Source organism: Giraffa tippelskirchi, chromosome 2, assembly GCF_054371585.1.
Source record: "Giraffa tippelskirchi isolate mGirTip1 chromosome 2, T2T-mGirTip1v1.2.pri, whole genome shotgun sequence".
NCBI lineage: Eukaryota > Metazoa > Chordata > Mammalia > Artiodactyla > Giraffidae > Giraffa > Giraffa tippelskirchi.
The window spans coordinates 32,059,118-32,078,259 of NC_137276.1; the positions used below are offsets into that span (position 1 = coordinate 32,059,118).

The following is a 19,142-nucleotide window of genomic DNA, read 5'->3' on the forward strand; positions in this document are numbered from 1 at the left end:
ATACAAGGAGAAAAAGTATGAGTAAGAGAAAGCAGAAACAACAGCAAGAACAGACCTCAGGCAATCTGTTTATACCTCTGTGACTTCACCCATCACACTGTGCTGTTATTATTTATCTTTCTTTCTCAGTGGGATATTTCCTGGTTTCTTCCCCAGCAATTATTCCATTCTTTTCCCTTCCCTACATTCTTGATTTCAGTTCTGATTATAATGTGACACTGGAGAGGTCGACCTCCTCACCAGCTATAGGAGTAGGGCATATGAACTATCCATGGAATTTCTCTTTCTGTCCACAGGATTGACTCAGGGGTGAGCATGTGAACTAGGACAGTCCAGTGGGTGAATTCCAGCCGGTCTGGGAGAGAACTGATATACAGACTCTCTACTCTCGAATAGAGAAGCATGTCCCTCTAAGAGCTGCTGGCTGCAACATTGAGAGTAGCTAGCTCCAGGTTGAAATCAATGCTGTGGAAGATCAAACTAGAAAGAAATCAGGTCTTGAGTGACATTGTGAAGCTGCTAGATCAAGGTTCTCCTGTAGCTAGACCTGCTTCTAAAGCAGCATTGACCAACAGAAATATAATGCAAGTCAGCTGTGAAAATTTTCTAGTAGCCACATTTAGAAAGTAAGAAGACTTCCCTGGTGCTCCAGTGGTTAAGACTCTATGCTCTCAATGCAGGGGTCCCCAGTTCGATGCCTGGTTGGGGAACTAAAATCCTACAAGCCACATGGCACTGCCAAAAAAAAGAAAAAGGTGAAATTCATTTTAGTAATATATTTTATTTAACTTAATATATCTAAATACTATCATTTAACATATGTAATAATTATGTTACATATTAACATATGTAATAATGTAAATAATTACTAATGACTAGTTTACATTCTGTTACTCATGCTAAGTCCATGAAATCTAGTGTGTATTACACTAAACAGTACATCTCAATTCCGACTAGGTATATTTCGAGTGCTGAATAGTCTTGTAGCTGGGGACCATCAAAGAGCTCTAGAATTTTCCTTTATTGAATCAGTATATATCCTTAGAGCAAGGTTTAACCGCTTTGTGCATGCATGCTTGCTGAAGTCGCTTCAGTCGTGTCCAACTCTTTGTGATCCTGTGGACTGTAGCTTCCTCTGTCCATGGGACTCTCCAAGCGAGAATACTGGAGTGGGTAGTCATGCCCTCCTCCAGGAGATCTTCCCAACCCACGGATTGAACCCATGTCTCTTATGTCTCCTGCATTGGCAGGTGGGTTCTTTACCACTAGCACCATCTGGGAAGCCCTTAACTGCTTCACTGATGTATAATTTATATACCGTTAAATTCACCCACTGTAAATGTATGGTTCTAGGCTTTTTAATAGAACAAAAGTTGTTCAACCACCACCAACCTCCAGTTTTAGAACATTGCCATCAACCACAAAATTTCCTTTGTGCCCCTTTGTTGTCACTCTCTACTCCCATCCACAGCCCCAGGCTGCTCTGTTTTCTTTCTGTACATTTGCCTTTTCTGGAATTTCATATAAATGAAATCAAGTAATATGTAGGGTTTTGCCTCTGGCTTCTTTAACTTAATGTAGTTAGTGTTTTTGAGGTTCCTCCATGTTTTAGCATAATTCAGTACATTTCTTTCTATTGCTCAATAATATTGTAATGTATGGACACCCATTGTGTTTATCCATTCACCAACTGATGGACAATTGGAATGTTTCCACCTGTGGGTGATTATGACTAAAGCAGCTAGGAACATTCTCATCCAAGCCTTTTTATGGATGTGTTTCCATTTCTCTTGATAGAGTCTTAGGAGTGGAATTCCTGGGTCATATGCTAAGTTTATATTTAACCTCTTAAGAAACTGCCAGACTTCTTTCTTTTTTCTTTTTGGCCTCGCCTGGTAGCTTGCCCCAGGGTCTTATTTCCCCGACCAGGGGTTGAACCGGGGCCCTCAGCATTGAGAGCACGGAGTCCTAACTACTGGACCACCAGGGAATTCCCCAAACTAACCCTTTCAAAGCACATAATTCAATGTTTTACAACTATCACCACTAATTTCAGAACATTTCCACCACTCTGAAAAGAAAATCTACACCCGTTAAATGGTCATTCCTCATGCCTTACTTCCTTTCCCCACTCCCTGGAAGTCTACTTTCTGTCTTTATGGATTTGCCTATTCTGGACATTTTATATAAATGGAATTATGTAACATGTGGCATTTTGCATCTGGCTTCTTCCTTTGAATGTAACATTTTCAGGCTCTATCCATGTTTAGCATGTAGTAGTACTTCATTCCTTTTGTTTGTTTGTGTTTAGTGGCTCAGTTGTGTCTGACTCTTTGCAACCCCATGGACTGTAGGCCACCATGCTCTTCTGTCCATGGGATTTCCCAGGCAAGAATACCGGAGTAGGTAGCCATTTCCTCCTCAAGGGGATCTTCCTGACACAAAAAATCAAACCCATGTCTCCTGCAAGTTTCCTGTATTGCAGGCAGATTCTTTGCCATGAGCTCCTAGGGAAGCCAAGCCACTTTATTCCTTATCAAGGCTAAACAACACTCCATGTTTAGATGTTGTTGTTGTTCTGTCACTAAGTCGTGTCTGACTCTTTGCGACCCCATGGACTGCAGCACTCCAGGCGTCCCTGTCCTTCACCGTCTCTAGGAGTTTGCTCAGATTCATGTCCATTGAGTTGGTATACCATATTTCATTTATTTTTCCATTAGTTGATGGACATTTGGGTTGTTTCTACTTGTTGGCGAGTATGAATAATGTTGCTATGAATATTTTTGTACAAGTGTTTGTATGGACATATGCTTTTAGTTCTCTCAGGTATATGCCCAGGAGTGAAACTGCTGGGTCACAGGCTTCCCTGGTGGCTCAGATGATAAAGAATCTGCCTTCAGTGTAGGAGACCAGGATGGGTAGGGAAGATCCCCTGGAGAAGGGAATGGCTACCCACTCCAGTATTTTTGCCTGGAGAATTCCATGGACAGAGAAGCCTGGCAGGCTACAGTTCATAGGGTCACAAAGAGTGGGATACAACTGAGCAACTAACACTTTCACTTTTTTCATGCCAAGTCCATGTTTAACTTTTTGAGGAACTGCCAAAATGTTGCACTGTTTCACATTCTCATTAGCAATGTATAGGGGCTCCAATTTCTCCAAATCTTTGCCAACACTTGTTAACATCTGTCTTTTTTCCTTTTTACAGACAACTGGTACTTCTTTTTTCATTGTGATAAAATAATTGCATAGCTTAAAATTTACCATTTTAGCAATTTTAAGTGTATAGTTCAGTAGCATAAAGTACATTCACATTCACATTGTTATGCAACATTTATCAACACCATTTATCTCCATAAATTTTTCATCATCCCAATCTGGAACTCCATATCTGTTAACTCCCATTTCCCTTCTCCCTCAGTCTCTGGAAGCCACCATTATACTTTTTGTCCTTATGAATTTGGCTACTTTAGATATTTCGTTTGACTGGAATCATGAAATATTTATTCTTTTGTGACTTGTTTGTTTCACTTAGCATAATGTCCTCAAGTTTCATCCACATTGTTGTACGTGTCAGAATTCCCTTCCTTTCTAAGGAGGAATGATAGCCCATTGTATAGCTATATCACTTTTGTTTATCTATTCATAAATCTGGTTGGACATTTGGGTTGCTTCCATTTTTTGGCTGTTGAGAATACTGCTGCTATGAATGTGGTGATTTCAATTCTTTCAATTTAGGGTATACACCCAGAAATGGAATTGTTGGATCATATGGTATTTCTGTTTAATTTTTTGAGGCTTAGAGCCACTTCTATAGGACAGGGGCCACTACTTAAGGACCCTTGGCCCTTGAAGTTCCTATTTTACATTCGGTTGGTCTGTTTATCTTTTAGAGGGTTTTCCCTTTGTGTGGAAACCATGACTCAACCATGTTTTGAAGCAATTTTATTTACAATGTACTTTCATTGTTCAGAAAAGAAAATAAGAAAGTCCCCTTTAAGGATTCTTAAGGATTAATGGAGGGAAGCACGGAACAGCAGCAACAGCTGGGGGTGGGGGTGGGGGGGTTATTCACCCGATGCATTTGGCTGACTTTGCTCTTCTCTTCAGCCAAGCTTTTTCTCCTGATCAAAGGCTGCATTGGATGTGGCAGGTTCAGAGTTCTCATCCAAGCTCTGGCTGAGCCAGAAAAGTGGGCTCTGGTTAAAAGCTGTAAAACAAAGTAAAAAAAAAAAAAATTAAAAATAGGTGCCTTTTACCTTGGGTACTCCCAATCAATGCCTTCCTCTTTCTGCAAGTATGGGAAGGGGTTTGGTGGAGTGGATAATAGTGTACTTTTGTCAGGATATTGTGGTGGTAAGGAGAGGGAGGGTGAGAAGTTAAAAAACTAGATGCGGTAGTCATACTGATACAAATAATAATAACTACCATTAATATAACAACCACTGCAGAATGTCTTTGAGGAGCAATGTTGCATCCCATGAGGACCACTGAGTTACTGTGACCAACTGTCCTGGTTGGCCTGAGATGAGGGTGGTTTCCTAGGACAGCAGATTTTCAGTGATAAAACAGAGAGTCCTTCTCTAGTTGCTTTAGGTGTAGAGTTAGGTTATTTATTTAACTTTTTTCTAAGGAAGAAATGAAGAACCCCAGGGTTAGTAGAAGGAAAGAAATCTTAAAAATTAGGGCAGAAATAAATGAAAAAGAAACAAAAGAGACCATAGCAAAAATCAACAAAGCTAAAAGCTGGTTTTTTGAGAAGATAAATAAAATTGACAAACCGTTAGCCAGACTCATCAAGAAACAAAGGGAGAAGAATCAAATCAACAAAATTTGAAATGAAAATTGGGAGATCACAACAGACAACACAGAAATACAAAGGATCATAAGAGACTACTATCAACAGCTGTATGTCAATAAAATGGACAACTTGGAAGAAATGGACAAATTCTTAGAAAAGTATAACTTTCCAAAACTGAACCAGGAAGAAATAGAAGATCCTAACAGACCCATCACAAGCGCAGAAATTGAAACTGTAATCAGAAATCTCCCAGCAAACAAAAGCTCAGGACCAGATGGCTTCACAGCTGAATTCTACCAAAAATTTAGAGAAGAGCTAACACCTATCTTACTCAAACTCTTCCAGAAAATTGGAGAAGAAGGTAAACTTCCAAAGTCATTCTATGAGGCCACCATCACCCTAATACCAAAACCAGACAAAGATGCCACAAAAAAAGAAAACTACAGGCCAATATCACTGATGAACATAGACGCAAAAATCCTTAACAAAATTCTAGCAAACAGAATCCAACAACATATTAAAAAGATCATACATCATGACCAAGTGGGCTTTAACCCAGGAATGCAAGGTTTCTTTAATATCCGCAAATCAATCAATGTAATAATTATTTCAATAGATGCAGAAAGAGCCTTTGACAAAATTCAACATCCATTTATGATAAAAACCCTCCAGAAAGCAGGAATAGAAGGAACACACCTCAACATAATAAAAGCTGTGTATGACAAACCCACAGCAAACATAATCATCAATGGTGAAAAATTGAAAGCATTTCCCCTAAAGTCAGGACCAAGACAAGGGTGCCCACTCTCACCACTACTATTCAACATAGTTTTGGCCACAGCAATCTGAGCAGAAAAAGAAATAAAAGGAATCCAGATAGGAAAAGAAGAAGTACAACTCTCACTGTTTGCAGATGACATGATCCTCTACATAGAAAACCCTAAAAACTCTACCAGAAAATTACTAGAGTTAATCAATGAATATAGTAAAGTAGCAGGATATAAAATTAACACACAGAAATCCTTTGCATTCCTATACACGAACAATGAGAAAACAGAAAGAGAAATTAAGGAAACAATTCCATTCACCATTGCAACAAAAAGAATAAAATACTTAGGAATATATCTACCTAAAGAAACAAAAGACCTATATATAGAAAACTATAAAGCATTGATGAAAGAAATCAAAGAGGACACAAATAGATGGAGAAATATTCTATGTTCATGGATTGGAAGAATCAATACAGTGAAAATGAGTATACTACCAAAAGCAATCTATAGATTCAATGCAATCCCTATCAAGCTACCAACAGTATTTTTCACAGAACTAGAACAAATAATTTCACAATTTGTATGGAAATACAAAAAACCTCGAATAGCCAAAGCAATCTTGAGAAAGAAGAATGGAACTGGAGGAATCAACCTGCCTGACTTCAGGCTCTACTACAAAGCCACAGTCATCAAGACAGTGTGGTACTGGCACAAAGACAGAAATATAGATCAATGGAACAAAATAGAAAGCCCAGAGATAAATCCACGCACCTATGGACACCTTATCTTTGACAAAGGAGGGAAGAATATACAATGGAGAAAAGACAATCTCTTTAACAAGTGGTTCTGGGAAAACTGGTCAACCACTTGTAAAAGAATGAAACTAGAACGCTTTCTCACACCATACACAAAAATAAACTCAAAATGGATTAAAGATCTAAACATAAGACCAGAAACTCTAAAACTCCTAGAGGAAAACATAGGCAAAACACTCTCTGACATAAATCACAGCAGGATCCTCTATGACCCACCTCCCAGAATATTGGAAATAAAAGCAAAAATAAACAAATGGGACCTAATTAAACTTAAAAGCTTTTGCACAACAAAGAAAACTATAAGTAAGGTGAAAAGACAGCCTTCAGAATGGGAGAAAATAATAGCAAACGAAATAACTGACAAAGAATTAATCTCAAAAATATACAAACAACTCCTGCAGCTCAATTCCAGAAAAATGAAGGACCCAATCAAAAAATGGGCCAAAGAACTAAACAGACATTTCTCTAAAGAAGACATACAGATGGCTAACAAACACATGAAAAGATGTTCAACATCACTCATTATCAGAGAAATGCAAATCAAAACCACAATGAGGTACCATTTCACGCCAGTCAGAATGGCTGCTATCCAAAAGTCTACAAGCAATAAATGCTGGAGAGGGTGTGGAGAAAAGGGAACCCTCTTAAACTGTTGGTGGGAATGCAAACTAGTACAGCCACTATGGAGAACAGTGTGGAGATTCCTTAAAAGACTGGGAATAGAACTGCCATATGACCCAGCAATCCCACTGCTGGGCATACACACTGAGGAAACCAGAATTGAAAGAGACACGTGTACCCCAATGTTCATCGCAGCACTGTTTACAATAGCCAGGACATGGAAGCAACCTAGATGTCCATCAGCAGACGAATGGATAAGGAAGCTGTGGTACATATACACAATGGAATACTACTCAGCCATTAAAAAGAATACATTTGAATCAGTTCTAATGAGGTGGATGAAACTGGAGCCCATTATACAAAGTGAAGTAAGCTAGAAAGAAAAACACCAATACAGTATACTAACGCATATATATATATGGAATTTAGAAGGATGATAACGATAACCCTATATGAGAGAGAAAAAGAGACACAGATGTATAGGACAGTCTTTTGGACTCTGTGGGAGAAGGCAAGGGTGGGATGATCTGAGAGAATAGCATTGAAACATGTATATCATCATATGTGAAACAGATCGCCAGTCCAGGTTCGATGCATGAGACAGGGTGCTCAGGGCTGGTGCACTGGGATGACCCAGAGGCATGGGATGGGGAGGGAGGTGGGAGGGGGGTTCAGGATGGGGAACCCATGTAAACCCATGGCTGATTCATATCAATGTATGGCAAAAACCACTACAACATTGTAAAGTAATTAGCCTCCAACTAAAATAAATAAATTAAAAAAAAAATAAACCAGAGTCCCAGGCAAACTGGAATGGTGGTTCACCCAAAGGCTAGTCCCCCACTTCCTAGTTGTGCAACCCTGGGCTGGTTGCTTTACTTCTCTAGCCTGTTTCCCTAGAGATAATATCATCAGAGATAATCATATCTAACTCACACATTTGTTTTGAGGATAAAATAAAATCTATGCATAAAGCATTAAGCACAGTATATGGCACAGTGATAGCTACAAATACAAATTATCACCTAAATTCTTTTTTTTTTTTGCTGCTGAAAGATCCAATAGCTTTATTTTTAATTGGAGCATAATTGCTTTACAACATTGTGTTTGTTTCTGCTATACAACAATGTGAATCAGCTATTTGTACACATATATCCCCTCCCTCCCAAGCCTCCCTTCCACTTCTAGATTCTTATCTAATTTAATCTTGTAAGGTTTGTTTGTTGTTTTGGGGAGCAATTTTTATTTGTTTAAATGTAGAGTCCATTTACATTCACAAATTTATTTAATAAAAGCCAAAGATACAGCGAGACTGCTAGAAAAGAAAATATTAAAACCACATAGTAGAAGAGAGAAAAGAATGAGCCCCTTTAAATCAAGGCCAATAGATTTCTAAAAGTGTGCATTCCTGGGGCCTGGATTAAGAGGGTGGGGCCATGGTTTACTTGGGGTTGGCAAGCTGAGCACTGGGTGCAGATGGCTCCTCCTTCCCTGTTTAGAGTAGCTCCTAAATTAGGTGATTTTATTATGTTCATTTTACACAATCGGAAACAGAGTAAAAAGCACAAAGTCTCCCAGCGCCCTTGTCAGCTTTTCCAGCACTAGCTGCTAGCCATCCTAATTTTGCTAGAGGACCATGAGGAAGGGTTAGAAATTACAAGCTTGGATATCATAGCCCAGCTGCTTGCCCAGCATCCCAGAACCAAGGGAGCCTTTAAGAGTTGAGTCCAACCCTTGGCTTTACAAATGGAACCATGAGGCCCAGAGCTGGAACTGCTGTCCCCAGCATCCAGCTACTGGAGAAGAACCCAAGTCACCCCACTCCCAAAGAGGTGTCCCCTCTAAAGTTGGTCAGGACCAGACAGACTGTGGTCCCTGGACAGCTCACTAGACCTAGGGACACAGGCCTGCAATGGGCAAGAATGAATTTAGACAACGTCCTCAAGTCTGCATTTCCAAATGGGCTTGTTTGCCCACATGAAGTTGTATGGTTTTTCTGCGGAGACCAGCACTGATTCCAAGGCGGTCTGCTGTCTGCCTGCAGGAGTCTGTAACAGGAAAGAGAAGGCTTTAGTGCACCTGCGTGTCAAGGTCTACAGGTAAGTCCAGATGCTGAACTCACCAGTCTCTTCCCTCACCTCAAGATACTAGAAGTAAAGCTGCTCCGGCAGGAAAATCCAGAATGGCCTACTAGAAGTGAATTTCTCTCTGTAGGACAAACTCTGTAAGACGGTGAAATGCTTGGCCTGGCCTGCAGGATAGGGATAGGAACCCAACCTGGTTGTGGCTCATCGGAAGCTCATGTGGGCTATGCACGATCAGACCACAGAGTGCTTTCTTGAGCCGGGAGGCCTCCATTTCACCATCATCCCAAACTGGCATCTGGCCTTTATATTTACTTCTTTGGGGTTTACTTCCTCTGGGCCCTGGCACCTATAGGCAGATTGCTCCTTTTAGTTCTTATTTTTATTTTTTGTATATAACCAGTCCATCCTAAATGAGATCAGTCCTGGGTGTTCATTGGAAGGACTGATGTTGAAGCTGAAACTCCAATACTTTGGCCACCTCATGCGAAGAGTTGACTCATTGGAAAAGACCCTAATACTGGGAAGGATTGGGGACGGGAGGAGAGGGGGACGACAGAAGATAAGATGGTCGGATGGCATCACTGACTCCATGGACATGGGTTTGGGTAAACTCCGGGAGTTGGTGATGGACAGGGAGGCCTGGCCTGTTGCAATTCATGGGGTCGCAAAGAGTCGGACACGACTGAATGACTGAACTGAACTGAACTGATGCATTTATTTATTTTGGTTGTGCTGCATGGCATGATTCCACCACCAGGGCCCCAGCAGTGAAAGCGCCGAGTTCTAACCTCTGAACTACCAGGGAATTTACCAGATTGCTCTTTTTAAAATGCAAATCAGGTCTCGTGGCCCACCTGTGCTCACAACCCACTCAGTGCTTACCTGTGCAGCTCAACCTACACCCCATCCTTCACATACCCCCATTTGTGCCTCCTCTAGACACTGGTCCAGCCATATTTGAGCTTTTTCAAGTTGCTTAGAGGTGCTACTCTCTTCACTTCTCTCTTCCCTGTTAACCATTCCCCATCCCCGTTACTTAGTGTTATGCTGGATGCTGTCACAAATCTCAAACTTTTCAGCACTTAACACAAAAAATGGTTTTCAAATTCTCAGGAAAAGCTAAACTGGTGTTCCTAAATGTTGGGTGATAGGGTTGGGGGTGGGGTTGCCATTTTCCATGTGTGGCTTCCAAGATTGCCCTGGGCATTGACACTGGTGTGAGTACAGTGGGAAAGAGCATTGGATGAGTACATGAGGAGGTTTTTATGGATCAGCATGCATCGTTTCTGCTCAGGTTTCACTGACTAGAACTCAGCCATGTGGCCACAGTTAGCTGCAAGCGAGTTTGGAAAACATATTCTAGCTGTATTCCCAGGGAAGAAGGAATGGGTTTTTGTGAACACGTTGCAACACCATTCTTGAGGCATCAGTCTGGGTCACTTTTGTAGAAAGTAATTCCTAACTCATTGAATGGGTTGAGTGGCTCCCTGAATGAACCATCATCACACTTGGTACTCAATCCTTTTATGACCCATGTTTAAGGTAAGGTACAATAATTGTTTATTTATACATTCTTCTGCATTAGACAGTGCATTAGTTTCCTATTGTTTCTTAACAAATTACCATAAATTTAGAAGCTTAAAACAACACACACTTATTATCTTACTGTCTAGAGGTCAGGAGCCTGAAGTGGGTCTTACTGGGTTAAAGTCGAGGTGTCAGCAGGGCTGTGTTCCTTTCTGGACGTTGTAGGGGAGGAACTGTCTCCTCTCCTTTTCCAGCTTCTAGGGTTGCCTGCATTCCTTGGCCCAAGGCCCCTTCTATCTTCAAAGCAATCACAGCATTCTACCTCTAATTCTACCATCACATCTTCTCTGACCCACTTGCTTCCCTCTTCTTTAAAAAAAATTTTTTTTTCATTTATGGTAGCTGGGCATGGACATACTCTAGCTGCAGTGAGCAGGGGCTACTCTCTAGTTGAAGTGCTTGGGCTTCACACTACAATGGCTTCTCTTGTTATGGAGCACAAGCTCTAGGGCACTTGGGTTCAGTAGTTTTGGCTCATGGGCTTAGTTGCCCCATGGCATGTAGAGTCTTCCTGGACCAGGGATCAAACCCTTGTCCCCTGCATTGGCAGGCAGATTCTTGGTCTAACCACTGGACCACCAGGGAAGTCCTGTCTCCTTCTTGTGATTACATTGGGTCCACCTGGACAATCCAGGATAAAGTGCCCAACTCAGGAGTCCCTTAATCCCATCTGCAGAGTCCCTTTTGCCATGTAAGATAACATGTTCATAGGCTCCAGAGCTCAGACCGTGGACGTTTTTGAAGGGCCATTATTTTTCCCACCACAGACTGTTAGGCTCTGTAAGGACACTATGCAGGTATCCTTTGATGTGCTGGGTGATGGAATGAGGGGAAGTCACAGCCTCTCAAGCTGAGCTCCAAGCTGTGGTGACCCTGCCAGGATCTCCCTCACCCCACTCCCTGCTGGTCTGTCACACAACCAGCAGCCCAACCGTCATCTTTCCTACTTTCCCATATGATGTGACTTATAGAGAATGTATAGGGCATGTCTTTCATGTCCCAAGGCAAATTTTTGAAAATCAATTTTATTGTGGTATATTATAATTGTGTGTGTGTACATGCTCAGTCGCTCAGTTGTGTCCAACTCTTTGTAACCCTAAGGAGTATATCCAGCCGAGATCCTCTGTCCATGGGATTTTCCAGGCAAGAATACTGGAATGGGTTACCATTTCCTTCTCCAGGGGATTTTCCCAACCCAGGGATCAAACCTTGGCCTCCTGTGTCTCCTGCATTGTAGGTGGATTCTTTACTGCTGAGCCATCAAGGAAGCCCTATAATATAATGAATTCACTCATTTTAAAAGCCCACTGGGTTTCTTTTTTCCCCCCACACCACAGCATGTGGGAACCTTAGCTCCCCTACCAGGATTGAACCCGTGGTCCCTGCAGTGGAAACTCAGAGTCTTAATAACTGGACCACCAGGGAAGTTCCTGTCCATTGAATTTTGACAAATATGTATATACCCATGCAACCACCACCATAATTAATATGTGGTATGTGCGTTTACAGTTTGTTTTGCTGTTTTGGTGTACAGTTCTAAGTTTTAAGATCTGTGTAGTTGTGTGTAACTATTACTGCAATCAGGACATTGAGCAGTTCCATCGGCCCCCAAAATTCCCCTGTGTTCCCTTTTGTAGTCACAGCCTTCCCTCTACCAACTTAACCTTTGGCAATCTCTGATCTGCTATCTGATCCTATGGTTTTGTTCAGGGCAATTTCTAATCATGATTACCTAGGTAGACATTTCATTAAAAATAATTGCAACCTACGCCAACCTATGCCCTTAGCACAAAGAAGAGAGGATGGAAAAGATGACTGAAGATCTTCATCAGGACCACCGGGGTCCCCTGGCTGCCACTGGACTAGTTTTTGCTTGCTTGCCAAAGGAAGACAATGACCCAGTTTACCTCAGTCAGAAAATCACACAGCAGGAGTGAGGGAATCAGCTGATTTGGCATTTTCAATGGACTTCTATGTTGAAAAAGATCTGTGACCTGCACTGGAAGCATGGTGAAGATGCGATGACTTCACATCCGCTAGTAGGTTGCGGTTACAATTACAGAAAAAGAACTAGATCAAATACCAGATACAACATAGAATTTGTCTTATTGAGGTGATATGCACATAACATAAAACTAGCCATTTCGAAGTGTACAATTCAGTGACACTGAATACACCTACAGAGTTATGCAACCACTACTATCAAGTTCCAAAATCTTTTCAACACTCCCAAAGAAAACCTTGCACCCTTTAGCAGTCTTCCCCCCACCCCCACCATTCTCACTCCCCAGGCCTAAGCAACCACCAACCTGCTTTCTGCCTCTGTGGGTTTACCTCTTCTGGATATTTCCCGTAAGTGGAATCCCAATACATGACCTTGTGTTTCTGGCTTCTCTCACTTCGCGTAATGTTTTTGAGCATAATGTTGCAGCACATCATCACTTCCTTTCTTCTTATGGCTGAGTAATATTCCATTGTGTGGCTACCCTGTTTATCTAGTCATCCATTAATGGACCACAGCACAGAACTTGCCTTTTTTTAGGCTTAAACATCTCTAAGACTATTTCTGCTTCTCAGAGCAGAAATATCCAATATCACCCCCAGGGTCATGTGATGAGTTTTCCCATACATATTCTTACGTAATATAACAATTTTGTAAAGAAGGGATCACCCTCCGTTTTACAGATTCAGAATCTGAGGCACAGAAGGATGAAGTGGCTGGATGCAGGTGGGATTCCAAGCCTATAGTTATAGTCTATCTCTCTTCATCCCTGCTGGCGTCTCTGAGTGCAGATGATTGAAAACAAAGTCCATGTGGAAAGCAAACTCCTTGCGAAGAATTTCAATGCAGTCCAAACAAATGCAGAAAATCCTTGAATTCTGTGTCCTTCCTCCGGTGATGCTGAATACCCTCCATGTCTCTTTCCAGGCAGACGGCCAGCGTGCCAGGCACATAGCTCTCATCGTTTCCCTTTCTGATACCCTCTCATTACTTTTAATTGCATCTGAGTCTCTCTAGCATTTTGTGTTTTGATTTCTAATCCAGGGCATTTCTCTGCCTCCCACTGGTCCAGCACTGCACTTTCCTCTCTCAGAGCTCTCCAGAGAAGTGCCCCCAGGAAAATGGAGCTGGTCTCCAGTAATGAATTCCTCTCTATAATGAATAGTGTAATATCCAAGTCCCGGCATATTTACATAGCAATCGCCACACAAAAGCAACATTACAAAGGGAAGATTTTTAAAAGAATGCCATCTCAGCTCCATTTCCTATAGTACTAAGAGCACTGTGGGAATTACCCTGACAAGAAGACAAAAAACGACTTCCAGGGATGCTGGGTTAGAGACAATAGCTACACCAACCCCATTAATGTTTAAAGTCAATGGAGCATGAAACTGCTTTTCTCTACTTACAGGCAGGCATCATCTTACAGAGAGAAGGGGAAAAAAAATTACCATTTAACTCTGCTGAAATCCATAAGACCTCCCCTCATTTTCATTCCCCTTGAAATTCTCTAGTAAGTAGCATCAGAATGAAAATGAGAATCCTCTCTCTCTGGGGGCAACGGCTTTCAGTTAGCATCCATAAAGTGTGTGAAGAGCCCTCCACAGAGATGCAGGAGGAAGTCTGCACGTTGGGAAAGGATCCGTCACCAAAACCTGCAGAACGAGTTGTGGGGTCACAACTCCTTGGGATCTGGGCGGCTTTGGACTGACTTCAAACAATCCTAGGTCCCATAAGCAGGAGGCAGAATTCAGGGACCAGTCAAGTTCAAGGAAGTAATGCCTTGGGGGTACATTTTACTTAGTGGGCTGTAAGGGGGGAAATTTAATGTGAATGTATTAGCTGTTACCCTGAGGGAATCGCTGGAGTTAAGCCAGACCTCTGTTAGTAAACCACTGGACCTAATCCCACATTACTTTGTGTAATGCCTGACAAAGCCTGTTCCTATTATCTCATTTGATTCTGAAAGCAATCCTCAGGGGGAGGCAGGGCCAGGAGTATTTTTTTCCATTTTACAAGTGTTTTCACTTGTAAACTGATTTGCCTGAAGCCACACACCCAGACTTGGGGGGAATGAGACGTGAATCTCATTAGGTCTTTGTACAACCTGTTCAGGTCTTTTTTTCAACTGATCATAATATTCCCAGTCACACCCAGACCTTACAGCCCTTGGCTTACCCAGCAGCTGGGAACTCGTCAGGGAAGAGCTTGTGTCTATAGCACCCAAACACCTCTGGCCCAATGAAGAAATACAGCCCTGCCTGCATTCCGCCCTCCCGCAGCCGCTGGGTGCTGGGTGGGTGCAGTGCTTGGTGGGGTGGGAGGGTGTGGCATCATATTATCTCCCTGCACTATTGACCAAAATTAATCCAGATGGATTTGAAAAAAATCAAGACACTAGGAAAATATCAGGAAAATAGAACTGAATATTTAATAACTTTCTGGAGGCCAGACTCTACATTTAGCATTGTATTAAAAGTTTCAAAGGAAGGGACTTTATATAGATATGACTATATTAAAAGTTTAAGTTTTAGTGAAAAATAAAAAACTGCACAGGGCTAACAAAAACAGAAGAAAGAGTCACAGCAAAATATGAAAGAGAAGAGTTAGTTTCTGGTATGTAGAGGAGTTATGCAAATACAAAAAAAAAAACTCAATTGGAAAAACTTAGGAGACAACTATTCCCCCCCAAAAGAAGTACATTGGTTAATAAACATTTAGAAAACTCCTCTCCCTAAGTAAGATCAAATAAATACAGAAATGAGTTATCCATATCACTTACAAAACCAGAAAAAAAAAGTAACTATAATACTCAAGTACTAGTGAAGGCGCAGTGAATACCATATGCTTACACATGAATGACGGGAGAATAAATTCACCCAACTGTTGGAAGGAAAGCAATTTGGTACATTTATCAGAAACCTTAAAATATCCATATCCTTTGACCTGAATTTCCGTTCCTGGCAATATGTTCTTAGGAAAGAATCAACACGGAAAAAAGTTCTGCGCACAAAAATGTTAATCACATACTTATTTACAACGGTGAAAGAAGGTAAACAGCAAACGTTAAAAGAGTCGTTTAATAATTCATGGCACAGTCATTTAATGGAAACTTACGTAATCACTAAATGTTCTCAAAGCGCAAGCAATAACACGAACACCGTTTATGGTGTAATGCTAGTGCGAAAGTGAATAACGTATACGAATGGCTGTTTGCATAACACTTTAAATAGAAAAAGGCTGGAAAAGAAAAATTCTAATATATAAACCATGTTTGAGTTGTATGATTAGAGTTTTTTTTCCCATTGCCCTATATTTCTATTTAAATCTCTCTCTTTTTTTTTAATGAACAAAGTCTGCTCTTCTTGAGCCATACGGTGGCGCGTCCTTCTCTCACGCTGGGCCTGAGGACCGGAAGGCTGGGCGGAGGGGGGTAAGCTCACAGACCCCACCTCAGGTCGATGAGGCCCGCCATCGCGACGTCGCCCTCCCCAGCCCCAATTTCCCCAGCCCCACCCTTTCCCAGCCGGCCGGTCGCAGGGCCCGCCCCCTCCCCCACCACTCCGGGTTCGGGTGACTGCGGGTGCGCGGGGGTGGAGCAGGGCCAGCCCTAACCGCGCAGACACGTGGGGAGGGAGGAAGCGTCCGAGGAGGAGGGCTTGGGTGTGTGAGTGGGTGTGTCCGTGAGTGGGAGAATCCAATCCAAGCCTCCTCAAGAGTCTTCATTTTCTTGTGCTGCTGATCGGGCCGGGAAGTACGAAGTTCTCCCCACTCCCGGAATCCCCTCCTAGGCAGACACCGAGCGCAGACACAAGAAGGATCCGGCTGCGGCCCTGCGCCTCCCGCGACTGCCGGCGCCGCAACGCCTCCTCGCTTGTCCCCCCCTCCCCGGCGCGGTGGTAGGGCCCGGCGGCGACGTCACCCATTGTTTACAAATCAACCGGAGCCAGTAGGATTCCGGCTCCCGCGGCTGGCGGCTCGCGGCGCGAGTGCCTGGTGGGCTCCGGTTACCTCCTCGGCCTCGGCTTTGGTCTCAGCACCGCTCCCGGCTCCGCCGCAGCCCACCGAGACTCCGGACAGCCGAGCCGCCAGCGACTCCCGCACAGCTCCGGGTGCCGGAGCGGGGGGCCATGCCGTGCCGGAGGGAGGAGGAAGAGGAAGCCGGCGAGGAAGAGGAGGAGGACAGCTTCCTACTGCTGGAACAGTCGGTGACTGTGGGCGGCTCGCTTGAGGTGGACCGGCTGGTGGCCCAGATCGGCGAGACGCTGCAGCTGGACGCGGCGCAGGACCGCCCTGCCTCCGCGTGCGCGCCCCCGGGGCCGCCGCTGCAGCCCCCGCGGCCCCCGGCGGCGGTGCGAGCGGACAAGGCCCGGGCCCCAGCGCAGTCGCTGTTTCTACCGGCCGCGCCGGTCGAGGCTGGGGGCCCGGCGCCCCCCGGGGCCTTGCGCTGCGCCTTCGGGGACCGCGGCCGCGTGCGGGGCCGGGCTGCGCCCTACTTTGTGGCTGAGCTCGCCGCTGGAGCCAGCGCGTTACCCGGGCCGTGCCGGCGAGGATGGCTGCGGGGCGCCGTCACCTCCCGCCGCTTGCAACAGCGACGATGGCCCCCAGCTGGGGCGCGCGCCAACGACGACGACCCGCACCGGCTTCTGCAGCAGTTGGTGCTCTCGGGGAACCTCATCAAGGAGGCCGTGCGGAGGCTCCAGCGAGCAGTCGCCGCGGTGGCAGCCACAGGCCCCGCGGGTCCCCCCGTACCGGGGGCCAGCCGCAGCCGACCGGACCCTGTCTCCCTTCAACCCTCCGGCGCTTTGCACTGACCCAGGGCCCCTGGCGGAAGAAAAAGAAGCCGGTGCGCGGACCCTACGGCGTCCTACTTATCCCAATCTTGAGCTGAAGCCGCCGTTGCGGTTCTTGGAGCGACCGCCTAGACTGCAAGGAGGCGCGTGGGGAGAGACCTCAAGCCGAGAAGTTACTGGCCCCGGCGAGGCTGTCGGAGAAAGCTTGAGCGTGGAGAAATACGCTGGCTTGGGCGCGTTCGTGTCGCTTGAGAATTAACCCCGGCCCCAGGGACCTGGGACAAAACTGGGAGAACTATGGCAGCTATTTGCATCAACTTGTACCTGACTTAACCCTTGGGTATGTCGTGTGCTAGGATTGTTTAAAGATTCGGCTTCAAGGGGCGAGAATCGTGAGGGCTTTATAACAATACTTGAAAACGGATGACTCGAATACATTTTCTTTATTTTCCGGTGGAGGAGCTTAGTGAAAATGGTGCTACAATCGCTGTGCAAAGAAATTCTAGAGAGAAGAAGAATGTAAAAGCTTGGTGGTGGGTGGGTTGGGATGCCAGCTCTCTTACTCTCCCACCTCATCCGGTGACTGATAGAGGTGGAAGATGGGAACTCCAGTTGTCTGGGGCAGGGAGGTGGAGAATTTTGAAGGTGGGTCGACTTGGATGTGACCTTGCCACCTGTGATTCAAGGTCATGGTGTGCTGTAGGTGGAAGGCTGTGGGGTTCTTGGGAAAGCTAACTCACCCCTGTGTCTTTCTTTTCTCTTGTTCCAAGAGTCCTCTTTATGCTTTGCTACCTCTTGGAGCGGACATACAGATGTAAGGAGAATTACTTGTTTTTTCTGTGCTTTCTTTCTATCCGGTGAACTCCTCCGGTGAGGCCACTCTTGGCCATGCCCTGAGCTTTCTCAGAAACAGTCGTAAACAGTCCCTTGAGTCTCTCCTGTCCTCCCACCTGGCCTTTCTTATTCCACCATTTCTGATGTCTGCACTGCATGGATGAGAACCTGGCTGTTTGTCTGCTCTATTCCGGCCCTCCGTGGAGCCATGAGCCTGAGTCTCTGAGGGTCCTCACCTCTCTGTTTCCTCCAGGCACCAGCTCTTTGTGAGTGACAGAAACCGTGTTTTAAATGTGACTCTCCAAGAGGAGAAACGGCTGGCTTTACCTGTATGAAACTTATGAAACTTGAGGGTGCTTCAAATAAGGTGCCACCCCCAAACTTTAAGGGAGCTAAACTAACTTTTTTAAAAAAGATTCAATGGCTTGCTCATCCTTCAGATGTAGCTGTTGACGTACACTTCGCACCGGAGTGTCTGAAATTGTGGTGGTCCTGATTTCTAGGATTTCTTAATTAAAATGTCTGCTGAATAAATTGGGTTTTTGTTTTGGAGCATGGTTTGGCTTTTTGGTGGAAGGCGGGGGAAAGAAAAGTACATAGGTGACACCTTTCATAATGAAGTTATAATGGAGAGGGCCCTTGGAGGGGTCGAGGTGGGAGGTGGAGACTGGTGGAGCTGCGGTCCAAGAGTGCTTCTGGATCGATATTCCACAAGATACAAAAATTTAGTCCAGGTTTTAGAAAACATGCTAGGTGGGCTTTCAACTCCCTTTGTGGAATAAAAACAGTCCAGAAACTTTCTAGGCTGGAGGGAGGACAGAGGCCAAGTGAT

General features: G+C 44.3%; 1 protein-coding gene across 1 annotated transcript; it reads left to right on the forward strand.

Annotated features, from left to right (window-relative positions):
• Positions 1–16,625: 16,625 nt before the first annotated feature.
• On the forward strand, positions 16,626–18,862 carry FRAT2 (FRAT regulator of Wnt signaling pathway 2). Its single transcript, XM_081550456.1, has one exon. It carries the CDS (start codon positions 16,814–16,816, stop codon positions 17,495–17,497), a length of 684 nt encoding a protein of 227 aa, XP_081406582.1. The 5' UTR covers positions 16,626–16,813; the 3' UTR covers positions 17,498–18,862.
• Positions 18,863–19,142: the final 280 nt, after the last annotated feature.